General features: G+C 34.2%; 1 protein-coding gene across 3 annotated transcripts in view; it reads right to left on the bottom strand.

Annotated features, from left to right (window-relative positions):
* The window catches only part of LOC138698086 (poly(A) RNA polymerase gld-2 homolog A-like), an 80,921-nt gene that overhangs the window by 36,285 nt on the left and 31,543 nt on the right, over positions 1–13,093 (bottom strand). For 2 of the 3 annotated variants that reach the window (XM_069823791.1, XM_069823789.1), the window contains exons 5-7: positions 2,668–2,778; positions 835–1,113; positions 372–473 (exon numbers count right to left, since the gene is read on the bottom strand). In XM_069823791.1, the coding sequence (XP_069679892.1) occupies positions 372–473; positions 835–1,113; positions 2,668–2,778 (492 nt within the window). The remainder of the gene's footprint in view (positions 1–371; positions 474–834; positions 1,114–2,667; positions 2,779–13,093) is intronic. The other variant, XM_069823790.1, reaches the window with a different exon arrangement.

The raw sequence follows: 13,093 nt of genomic DNA, 5'->3' as shown, positions 1-13,093 counted from the left end.
CCTTTTTATGATATTATTTTTTGTTTCTTTCATTGGTGGTGCCATGGCACACTGGCACTGTCCCAAAAGCCGCCCCTGATATCTATGGGAAAACAGACTAGAAGGCTCAATATACTATATAGTGTATATTATTATTATCATTATCATCATCACCATCATCATCATCATTTTACTTTCCCTATGTAATTCATTCACATCTGCTTAGTGGCATCATTAACATTTGCAGCAGTAATAGTGTCAACTCCAACAACTAAAGCATAGAGCTTGATGGCTTTATTGCCAAGAGCAGGCAATAGTTAACATCTGTTCTCATTTGAACACTAACAAGGTATGATGTAATGTAACGTAAATAGTTGATGGTAATGTATTACCTTAATGAAAATGTACAGATATTTCCAAAGCATCATCTTTTTCTTGTATGTGTCTTCTGTTTGCTGATATATCATAAATTTATTCCATATGCCTTCAGATAACTGTAAATATTGAATAAAGAAAACAATTATAATAGTGCCATATGTTAGACTTAAAAAATACCGTAATAACAAGGAAACAAGAAAGTATCACATGATAATATGTAAGCTACGTAATTGTCGTAAAGGCCTAAAACTCGTAAGACTGAAATACTCTGAGGTTATCTTTAACAAAGTGCATATTGCTTAAAACAGAGACAAATAAATATTAACTCATCTATATAAAATTATCCAGTAAAGAGCAATTACTGGACACAATTTAAAGAAACGAATTAATATTATAAAATTATACTAGAGCACCAAAAATATTTAAGTGTTTACTTTTGCTATTCTAATATAACTAAAGAGGTTGTGCACTTGCTACCTTATCCCAATCAGAACCAGTTGTAAGTTGTGGTGGTGTGCGAGTAACTTGCACAAGATGGGCATGGGATAGAAAGCGGTCAGCAATACAAAATGGTGGTCCAAGTCCGCCAGAAAAAGGTAGGAGGACTCCATTCAAGCGGCGTCCTCCACGTGGAGTACGATGAGAATGAGGAGGTACTGGTGGTGGTGGAGAATGTTTACCAGAATGATAACGCCTTTTACTTTGATAAGAGTTCTCACTTCGAATTAAATCTGACGGTATTGTTTGCTGCTGTTGCTGAAAAGAAAAAAGAGAGAGAAGAAAGATAACACACAAAGTCAACATTCAGAGATAATAATTAAAACGCTAATATTAATACTTATTTATAGACTGTTCCAATTTTTCGTTCCCCTTCCAGTGTAGAGAAAATATTAAGAATTTTTATACCAATACACTATTCAACAAGTCTCTTATAAAATGATGCTTCCAAGGTAAATTTTTCAGACAGACATAATGAATAAATGAAATGCAGTCATTATTTCTCTACATCCTACCACAACCCACTTCTGAAATCCAGACATATGTACCACTGTCATACCAATTCTCTAATCCCTTCTGTGAATGAGATGGAATTTTGCTCACAGAGGAAATGGCGCAGCTCACAGAGAAAGTGGCACACAACCACTTCAATCTATGGAATACCCCTTGCAAAGCTCAGAACAAGTGAAAGAAAATGAGTATCAAGTATATGTAGAAGAATGATCTAAACATTCTCATTCACTTGTTTAGCAGATTTGGAAAATTTATCTACAGAATCACTCATCAAGGGCATCCACAGGGGGTAGATTTTTATTTTTTATGAGTTTTTTTTTTTTTTTTTTACTTTTCTCTATGTGTTCGATACATGTTTTCTCAAACCTTCGATAAACAATTCAACAAAAGTGAGTGCTTTAAACTATGAATGTGTGCACAAGGTAATTTAGATTTCAGAACTGGCTATTTTTATGTTCATTTTTCTCACTCCTCGTCCATCCATTTCCTCTAATTTTCTGACCATCTTGCTACCACTGCGATTGGATCCTGAGGGCGTCCTTGTCACCCATATATCAAAATTGTAACTACGAGCATTGTGTGTGTCAGACATCTATTCCACACAAACAATTACATTAAATTCAATAGTCGATTTATTGAAAAATGAATATGACTTCCAAATTCTCACAGCTGTAATTCTAACCACATCTGTGAGCAATTGGAAAACTTATTTTTTCCCTTGCTTATCACATAAGTAAGTATATGCAACGAACACTATACTAGATTAGAAGTCACCAATTTTCTATTTCTAAAGAATAAAATAACTAGATGAAAAATACAAATATTGCTCAGATATGTGATATAAATATTATTTGGAAAGATTTGAATCTACACGGAAAGGAAGTCTATTATCAAATTCTGTAAAAAGAGAAACTAGAAGTTCTGTATCTAAGAAAGCAATGGATGTGAAAATCTCTCTCAATTGCCCAACTTTTATGGTAAAATGTATCTGTGCAAAAAGCATCTTACTGCCTGTCTTGACACACTAACTGTTACATTTATCTGCTCTCATTGGAAATATTTTTACAAAATTCGTCATGTGTAAATTTCGTAAAAAAATAATTAATGTTAAATAACTCAATTTTCATTTATATTTTAAAAATGCCTTTAAATCAAATGGACCAAGGATAAGAAAAGTGGTACAGAGGTCAGGTCATAAATCTATTATGTATACTTCGCGATCAACCAATTTGAATTTCTCACTAGGGTGGACATTAAGTCTTATTCAACATAGAAGTAGGAAACTCTTAAAGTTGATACCTGATTAGACGGAAAGTGTAATGTTAAAGGTGGTCCAAGTCCGCCAGAAAAAGGAAGAGTAGTAGAAATGTCATAGCAATAATTATATGAAGTCCATGGAATCTTCTCTTTCTATGAAGACAACAAAGAACACTTGTTTTTGAAAATGATACAATAGTAACTTTATACTGTCACGCACTCATTAACTAATTAAAGACATTTAATATTCGTTGACTCAATAATACCAAATTCTCACCTATATTTGTTTTGTTTTGCTAAAATAGTCCGACCCGACATTTTATGTGTCTGTGTAAGCTTTGAACAGCTGTATCATGCTTTACAGACCAGTGCCTGATTTACTCTAGTCTTGCTAATATTTTAACGTATGCAACTGCCTACATTTTCATGTGGGTATCATGTTTCTATACAAACGATTTTTCGCGTACATGCTATAAGAATCACAGAGAAGAGAAAGGTAGTCATATATTTATATAATACAGAATATATTATTTCTATGAATTATGAAGTGGAAAAGTCCTTGATGAATTGTCGAAATAATGTACAGTGATAATTTAGTCAGAGGGCAGACTTTCATTTAAAGTCCAATCTGTATCAGAATCAGATGACTGTTTCTCATCTCAAAGGGAAATATTACATATATAGAGAACGTTTTTTTTAAACTGAAATAATCATTTTAGATTTTTATGTTAAAATGATTAAAGAAAGGTATCTGTTTAGTGGTCTTGCACAATTCATTTGATACTAGGTACGTAAAATAACAACTTTCATTACTGTGTGAAATGTATGACATACTGTAAAACAGGGTGAATCAGAATAAGGTAGAACAATTTTTGGTAATGACTCAGGAAACATACGAGTATTTTGAGATAGAGAATGTATATCCAGTGACATCTGGTTTTTAAGCTGTAAGGCAGAAAAACGTATTTGTATTTATACCACCTCAAAGTTTGATCACAGTTCTTAGAACACACTTTATCAGCACTTTTGGAGAAGGTTTCACTGAGACTACGTCAAGAAATGTGGTCTCAGAATGACAAGGCTCCAACACATTATAATCATGAGGTGAAGATTTTCCTAAATGCAACATATTCCAGTTGCTCGATTGATAGAGGACATCCTAAATTCTGGCTGGCAAATTGCCAGATTTCACATCTACTGATTCTTCTTTTCAACAGAACACGTCAAAACTCTTGTGTACAAGTCTCCAATCACTACAGAAGAGAAGCTAACAGCCAGAATTACCGCTGAATTTAACAATATTCGCAATATACCTACAATTTTTTAAAGAACTTACAGTGAAACCTGTCTAAAGCGGCCATCTGAAGTTACCTTGTAAAATGGCCGTTTTATCAGGTGGCCGCTGGATTAAGGTTGTGGTTTTTTTATGAATCAGCATGAAAATACTGAATTTCACTGACTTTTTAGGACTATACGCATACAACAATCATGCATATTAATGTCAGCCTTTTCCATTCTTGCAACTAGCCTTTTCAAAACTCGCTTGCGGTATCTCAGTTTAAATGACCGGATAATACCTTGATCAAGGGATGTCGTATTTGGGGGAAGAAACACCAATTTCACGGATTACATTGCGATTTTGTCGTTTAATCTTAGAATTGAAATTGCATAGCTAATTCTCAAACAATGATGATGCCATCCAAGCTTTATTGTTGGCAGTCCACTTCACCTCCAATAAGCCCATGTCAATATTTTTCAAACATCTCGGTTTTAATGATTTCCCTATCATTAAGAGTGGTTCCTTTTCTCCTGCAGCATTAAAACAAAAGAGCAGGGTTATTCTGTCTTTTGCCAACTTCCTCCCTTTATACTCTTTTTCTTAAAACTTAAGTTTTGTTAGGGAGGGCCCTGAAGAAAAAACTGTTTCGTCAACATTGTAAATGTTTCTGAGTTGATATTCCGCAAGAATTGAAGACAGTCTATTTTTTCCATTCTTCAATAACATTGGTTGCAATGTCACCTCCTTCACCAGACACAGAACGAAATGCAATGTTAGCCGTTTTCTAAAGCACTCTAACCACCCATTACTAGCAACAAAATTTCTTACATTGAGTTCTTTGGCAATTTCAAGAGCTTTCTCTTGAATCATAAGCCCACCTATTGCCAATTTCTTCGCCCTCGCACACTTTAACCATTCGTAAACGAAATCATTCACATTACTAAATAGAGATTCTCTTTTCCTCCCATTCTTTTAATATTTAATCTTTATTCTTAATTATACCGTTTATTTGTGTCCTTCCACATTCGAATATTTCTGCAATTTTTCTCGAAGATGTTCCCTTCTCACTTTCTTCAATCATATTTCGTCTCATCTCTAAACTTAACACCATTCTAAATTTATTGTTAGAAATGATTTCTTTCTCACACTAACTTCAAAGTTCCTCTGAATCAAGTGAATGAAAAGAAGAAAAATTCGTAAAAGCTGGTCCATATAGAGAAAGATAGAATGAGGAGAAAAAAAATTAAAAAAAAATTGGAATGGTTAACTACCTAAAACATACTGTGACATTTTCGATGGAAAATGTCCGTGTTTCAATCCTTAAAAAACGAGTAAGAATTTATAGCTGTGCAGGGTCGGAGTGGAAAGTGACAAAAGAGTCATAAAACAGTAACCAACTAACCCCAAAGATATGGAAAGTGTACTGTTGTACACTTAGCTATTGCTTCCTATCCTCTAACCATCGAAAAAATAGGTCAGACAGTATCCGTGAAAAAGATTTTTTGTTGGACAGTGACCGTTACAGTCAGGTTCCAATCCAAATAGACCCCGGCCGCTGGCCGGCGCATGAGGTGGCCGCTAAATAAAGAGAGAATTTGTATTGATCTTATGGAAAATCCAATTGGTTCCAGAGAAAATTGGCCTTTTGGCCAGGTGGCCGTTTAAATGAAGTGACCGTAAAGGCAGGTTTCACTGTACTATTATTTGTACTCTGAAGTGAATGGTCAGCATTTTGAGCAGCTTTAAGAACAATATGTCTATTCTAGAGCATTTAAATTATGTATTATTTCAGTGTACAATGAAGTTTCAGTGTATTCATTTACAACAGCAAAAGTCATGTCAGCTGATATTGTAGGGTGGTAGTTGCAGCATAAATACCTTTACTGCCCCATAGCACAAAAAACCAGACATTAATGGATATACATTTCTGAAAATTTTTCGATATTATTCTGATTTACCCAGTATGTGTAATTTACATGGCACCGACATCTTTTATGTTTTAATAGATTATTTAATGACACTGTATCAACTGCAAAATTATCTAGTGAAATGATGAAAGTAAGATGGTATTTTGGGGAGTTGAGTCAGCATAAGATTACCTAACATTCACATTAATGCTGGGGAAAATCTCGGAAAAAAATCCGACTAGTAACCAGCCCAAGTGGAATCGAACACATACTAGAGTGGAGTGCAGTCTTCATAAAGGATAATGACTCATGTTAACTACTTCTAGATTTCTTGGTGGCCCTTTAGGGCTCCTACAAAAGACCTTTCTGGTTTCGAATACATGTAATTTACGTTCTATGAATCTGGGGTGCATGAAAAGCACCAATGGAAAGAGAAACTCAAAAAGTTTAGTAGTGGCAACATTGTTTTCCTAGTTGGAAACATTGCCTCATATAGAACATCATAAACAAATTTGTCCAGTGTTGAGGTGAAATGACTGTTATAGAGGATAAAAAAGCATCAGTGTTGCCAGGTTGAGGGATTTATCCCTCTGCGTAGGGATTTTCACATCTTTTCAATTTTTCCATTTTTTAAATATTTTTCAAAATATTTTTATTTTTTCAGATATAAAATGAGTTTCTTAATTTTTATTAAAAGCACATAAAAGTGATTTAACATTGAAAACTCTATTATATGCTTAATATATGGTTTGTCAACAATGGGTTGTCATAACATATCATTTTAGTTCAAAGAGTTGAGTGATTCAGATAGAAATGATCAGTGAGATTTATGTTCTTTTTTTAATTTTACTGCTCGTTAGCTGCCATTTACCATTGTCGTTTACGTCTTCCCGCTTTATATTCAAATCAATTCAGTACTTCAGTGAAGAGTAGATTGTTGTGAACATGAGTACGTTAGGAATATAAGTTTACTGTAGTTTCAGTTCTTGTGTTAACAGCCGGGAAAATTGTAGCCTACATTATGACCATAATTTTAAGTTGATATTTTTTAAGTGTCTGTTTATTTTCTTAGTTTTAAATTACTGATATTTTCAAGCGTGTGTTTATTTTATTGGTATAAGGGTGTGTTTATTTTATTGGTACAATGAGTGATCCTCAAGAAGGACCGTCCACGCCAAAAAAAAAGATGAAATCAGGAAAGAGTTATCTAAAAATTGAGAAATCTTGGCGGAAACAATCATTCGTTGAATCATGGTTGGAGGAACCTCATGTTAAAGGTTGGTTGGCTAAATCTAATGATCTCTATAAAGTAAAATGTTTGTGTTGCAAAAAGGAACTATCGGCCGGTAAGAGTGAATTAGAAAGACACAGCTCCATGCCTTCACATAAAAAATGCATTACAGTTGAAAAATGTCCCCAAGAATTACCATTGTTTTTACAAGAAAGCCATCTGATGACGAAGTAAAAGTTCAGATTACGATGTTTGGAGTTCCATCAAGTAGCTTTCAATGAGTCCTTGAAAAGATTGCCCTATCAACGAGATGTTATGAGTAATAGGACTTTTCTAGATCCAAAAATTGCATTACTTGTCAGTAAGATTGTTGAAAGGTCTATTATCACACTTACGTCATTATTGATAAATATAAGACAAAAGTAAACCAAGAATCAGTATTAAATGAATGGAGTCTTTTACCCAATTACTTTTCTTCTGAAGAGAAAACTGCTTATCTAAATTTGCCTGTACTAGAATTTTGGAAGCGAATAGAAGAATTCACAATTTCAATTCTGAATTTTTGTTAAAAGATTTCAGAAAACTAGCCAAAATTTGACTTTCTTTGCCCCATTCTAATGCAGCTGTAGAGCGCATTTTTTCAATGGTTAGTGATATAAAAACGAAGAAAAGAAATCAATTATCAGCAAAAACAGTGTCATCTCTAGTGCAGGTGAAACTTGACATGAGCAACATGAACAGAAAGTGTTACAACTATCCAATCATCGACGAAATGTTGAAACTGTTCAATGAAAATATGTAGCTGGGCTGCTGGTTGCAGAAAAGGGAGAAGAAGAACGTGAACAGCATCATCAATAATATGCTGATCAGAGGGTGAATACTCTGTTGCACTGTGACATTTATTAGGAACATTGTCTTGTTCTAATTTATTATTTTTATTTTTATTCGTTTTTAATATGCGTATTTTGGAGTTTAGACCATACCACCCCAAAAAGGATTTTTTCTAAATTTGGGGGATTTTTCAACCCATCTGAGGGATTTTCTTCCATAAAAACCTGGCAACACTGGAAAAGCTTGATTTTCATGTGAACCAGTCTGTTATTAATGTGCAACAGCATTACCAAACAAAGTTTGGTGCAGATCCACCTAGTGGGCCTACAAAATCGTAAATGGTGCACTGATCTTAAGCCAAGATTCTTCGCAAGCGGTTGCGATTTCTTCGTACTGACTACAGTTGCTGCAAGCCCTAAAACCAGAGGACAAAGTGCTACGAAGAAATTTCTACATAAGTATGCAGACTTTAATTGAAAACGATGATGAATTTATTCATTCCGTGGTGTTTTTTGACGAAGCCACTTTTCATCTTTCTGGTAAGGTGAACAGACATAACCTCAGACTCTGGGGGTCAGAAAATCCGCGTACCTATGTGGAACTTGACTATAGGTTTGATGTGTGCTGTGTTACCAAAGGGAGACACATTACACATCTTTAAGGTAAGGAACTAAACTGTTTTGAGTTTCTCTTTCCGTTGGTACTATTTTCATGCACCTCAGATTCATAGAACATAAATTACATGTGTTCGAAACCGGAAAGGTCTTTTGTAGGAGCCCTGTTTATTACGAAGTCACTAATCGGTAATTATTATGCCACTTTTCAACATTCCATCAATTTTTTTTAAGTTTAAATAAAAATATGCTATGAATAACTGTCTTACTTTCGTTATTGCAAAATGGTATTTTGTTATCCAGATTTCAAATTGCAAATGTTACCGAATGGAGAAATAATTTCCTTTACAGTAACATTCTCTAACCTTAAAACATGACGTAGTTACTAAAAATGCCACACCAGATTTTCAAAAATTTTCTTATATTGAACCAAATATTTTGGAAGAAAAGTAAAATTCTGACATTACTGATACATACTGCAGTCAAAGCATAGTCCATGGAGTGAAATTATATAAATATAAAGGGGGGGGGGGGGGAAACAAATACTATTCAGCTATATGTTTTTGGAGGAACAACATTGTACACAATATCTTAGAATCGAATATTACATAAAAAAACTTCCAAGAATCTTCATTAAGCTTGAATAACTGCATCAATCTGATAAAAAAGCAACAATGACATAGCTAGTTGGTGAATTAGAAACAAAATCAACAATGCAATGTGTGAATTTGCGGATACATCAATATCTACAAACTTCAGTGTACATAAACCTTGAACTTGAACTTACATTCAAAACATACGTAAATCTTTTTCATAACCTTAAAATCTTTCACACTACTAAAAAATTGTATTCGAAAATTAATGTGAGAACTATCTTATGTCAAATTTCTGTTTTTAAAACAAAAATAGCCACAGATCATAGCAAGCTTTATAGTTTTATAAAATTTAAGGATTGTGTCCTTTCGAGCTGTCCTTACTAAGGTGAGTTTACTTGTTCCACACACATATTAAATCATTGTATTTTTATTTTTATAGTTTTGTAGTGTTGACTATTTCACATCTTAAACAGGTAAAATCTTGTACCTGGTCTAATATCGTATTATTAATTTTATTGTCTTGTCCTCAGTGCACATTTTTCTTTGAAAGCTAAAATTTTTGTTTTGGTCATAGATATAGTAAGATTATATATATTTTAAAAAGGTATTATCCAGAGAATAAAGAAACTGTTGCAGAGAATTTTCTGATGTCATAATCACTTGATCGTCTGAAAAAAGCAGCATTGTCAATGTATTAGAGTTATTCTTTTTGATTTGTTCTTACCAATTTATTATGACATGATCAAGGTATAAATTAAATTAAACAGGTGATAAAGGACAATCCTATCGAACTCTTGGTTTAGTATGGTCCTATTTTTACTAATTTTAACATCACAAACATGACAGCCCATGAAGGATCATGACCGACCATCCAGATGCTGGTCTTACGCTGAAGCAGAGGTGGATTTATCATCACAAGCAATTCTAAAATTAGTTTCAATGTATAAATGACCTTATCAGATGTTTAGCAAGTTCTTATATCTCGAATATTTCTCATAGTTTATTTCTATTTACAATGTCAAATGCTTTTGCATAATCTACAAATGCTACATATATATAGGCAAATTATATTCTTTCCTTTTTTCAATCAGTTGAGTCATTATAAAGACACAATCGACGACAGTTGATTTGCCTTTTCTGAATCCGTTCTGTTTTTCTTGTAATATGGTTTCAACTATTTTGTTCATTCTATATGATATAATTTTTGCATATTGTGGTGCCATTTGGAATATTCTCGTTGCGTCAGGGAGTTGCACGTGCATCTAGCAAGGAGGAGGTGCGGGGAAACACAAACCCCTGACACTAGCCACGATACAGAGTGAGGGGGAGGGGGGAGAAAAGCTACTAGGATTGGACAGAAGTAAGGAAGCATTGAAACGCGGATCTCTCTCGAAGATTCTGAAAGCCACGCGAATCGAAGATTCCAGTAGTTATGGTGTAATAAATAAAGGTGCTAGAGTCAGTTTTCGGAAGTCAGTCTACAAGTGAGTCTTCAAGCAAGCAAGGAAGCAAGACTTCGAGAGCATCTGGAAGACTGAGGTTCAACATGTGGTGGACAGCAACTGAGAAGACCTGAGTTCGACGTGCAGTGGAACCGCATCTGGAAGACTTTGGTTCGATGTGCAATGAACTTGAGTGATTCCGTAACTGTGACAGTGTCCGCCAAGCGAGTGCGACACAGTTCGGAAGACCAGAGTTCAATGTGCAGTGAACTTGAACAGTGAGCTAGAAGAATTAGCCAAGGCAAGCGAACTGTGAACTGACAGTTTTGTTCTGCAAATAGTGCATTGTGAACATTAATTGAAATTAGGAGTACATTGTTGTTCTTCTCAATAATACACGTCGTGCATTGTCATTGTCGTCGTGTGGAGTGCAATAACGACTTTTGTGCTGCAGTGTTGAGTGGAATACCCATTGTTGTTGGGTGAATTATTAAGAATAAAAGTTACAATATATTTTATAGGCAGAATTCAGTAAACTTATATCTCTATAATTTGAACATTCAATTCTATTTCCTTTTTTAAATATGGTTAATGTTAATGTATCTTTCCATTTAGAAAAGAGTTTATACTAAAATATCCTCCAGTTAGGTCCCCTCAAAACATGGAATAAACTGTTAGTTAAAAAGTTTGAAACAAGATTGGTTTCAAAAAATGTGCACACCATAATGCAGTGCACCGACACAGACACATACACATACACATACACATACAAGCATGGAGACAGTATTGAGGGAAGGTAAAGTAGATGAAATTAGTGAAAGTCACTTCCAAAATTAGCATTACAAGTGGGTGTATCAAGAGTCTTCAGCGCACACTACTGTGAAAATTAAGTCCTTTCGAATTACAGAAGCACACTCTACAATCAAAATATCCTGTTTTAAAAACATGGTTTGTAAGTGGTTTCTGAATTTATGAATGAAGGATTAACAGACCAAGAATGCTTGTTTCTTTTTTCTGATGAGTGTCATGGTTTCACTTGAATGGGTGTGTAAACAGTCACAATAATCGTTACTGGTGTTCGAAGAAACCAGTCATCCTTCATTAAACACCGTTACATAATGTTGGTGTTTGATGTGCTATTAGAGCAAGGAGAATAATTAATACAATATTTTTTATGCAGACAACAAATTCACACTGGTACACTGAAATAATTCTGAACGAATTTTTCGGGAGACTAATAGAAGAAGAGAAACTGTGTGGTTGGTTACAACAGGATTCAGCAACCCATTATTATTATTATTATTATTATTAATAATAATAATAGTAATAATAATAATAATAATAATAATAATAATAATAATAATAATCTGAGGCACAACAGCCCATGACTGACCAGCCAGCTGTTGGCCTCACATCTACATGCCGAAGCAGAGGTGGACGATCATCCAACCAGAATGGAGGTATCATGTGTTTAACATGATCCCTCCAGCTGTTATAGCTGGCTTTCATAACCGGATTTCGCTACTTATCGTACCTCCCCAAGTGCATCACAATAAGATTTCCATGTGAAAATTTCTTCCCCCATGAGAACTCAAACTAGCACGGATTCCATAACGCAAGTCCTAGACAGGATGCCTTAGATCACGGCGCCACGGCACGGGACTTGATGACAGTATGCTTACTAGTAATATGTGCCTTCTTAATCCACGACTGTAATGCCGCGTGACTTTACTTGTGGAGTGGTTTGAAAGACAAGGTGTATGAATCAAACCTCCATACATGGAGGAATTACAAGACAATATTCAGCGCCAGACTGAAAGCAATCCAACAGCTGAGCTTCAAGATTTCCCCTAGCCAAAAGGTGAATGTCAGGTAATCTATGGAAAATCCTCAGCCTCACCTGCCAAATACCATCTCACTATCATTAATTCCATCGACGCTAAATAATTTAGTAGTTAATACATCGCTAAATAAATAACCAAGTAAAAAAAAAATTAATTGGTAGTAGAAATTTGTATAATATTAATATGTTCATTTTACACATACAATGGATGATGATGATGATGATAATAATAATAATAATAATAATAATAATAATAATAATAATAATAATAATAATAATAAACAGTTGAATATATATTACCCAACGATTCTCTTTGTGGAACAGCAGTTGCTTGTACTAATACACAGTGCACTGCTGTTATGTCATCTGTGCAGTACAATCACTCTTTTATTCTATCATAGACAATGTCTTTCTCTTTCTCACAGTCTAACAACATAAGATCGCAGCAATGCTGATTACATTCCACATACAAAATTGTTATCTAGTAGATAAGTACTACTATCCAAATTGGGGGGGAGGGGCATATTTTTTTTTTTTTTGTGGTATTTTCAAAATTAAACTTGAACAATTTTTAAAGATGCTGAAAATGACTTTACTTCTCAAGAAATAACCAAGAGACAGTAGAGAAAAGACAATGTCTGCTAAGTGATGGATAATCAATTTATTAAAAGAACAGCTTCTACAATTTATGAAGAAAGTAATCGTCTAGAGTTATAATGCATCAG

The sequence above is a fragment of the Periplaneta americana genome, chromosome 4, assembly GCF_040183065.1.
Source record: "Periplaneta americana isolate PAMFEO1 chromosome 4, P.americana_PAMFEO1_priV1, whole genome shotgun sequence".
Classification (NCBI taxonomy): Eukaryota; Metazoa; Arthropoda; class Insecta; order Blattodea; family Blattidae; genus Periplaneta; species Periplaneta americana.
Note: the sequence above shows the minus strand (reverse complement) of the source record. Positions and strands in the feature narration are given on the sequence as shown.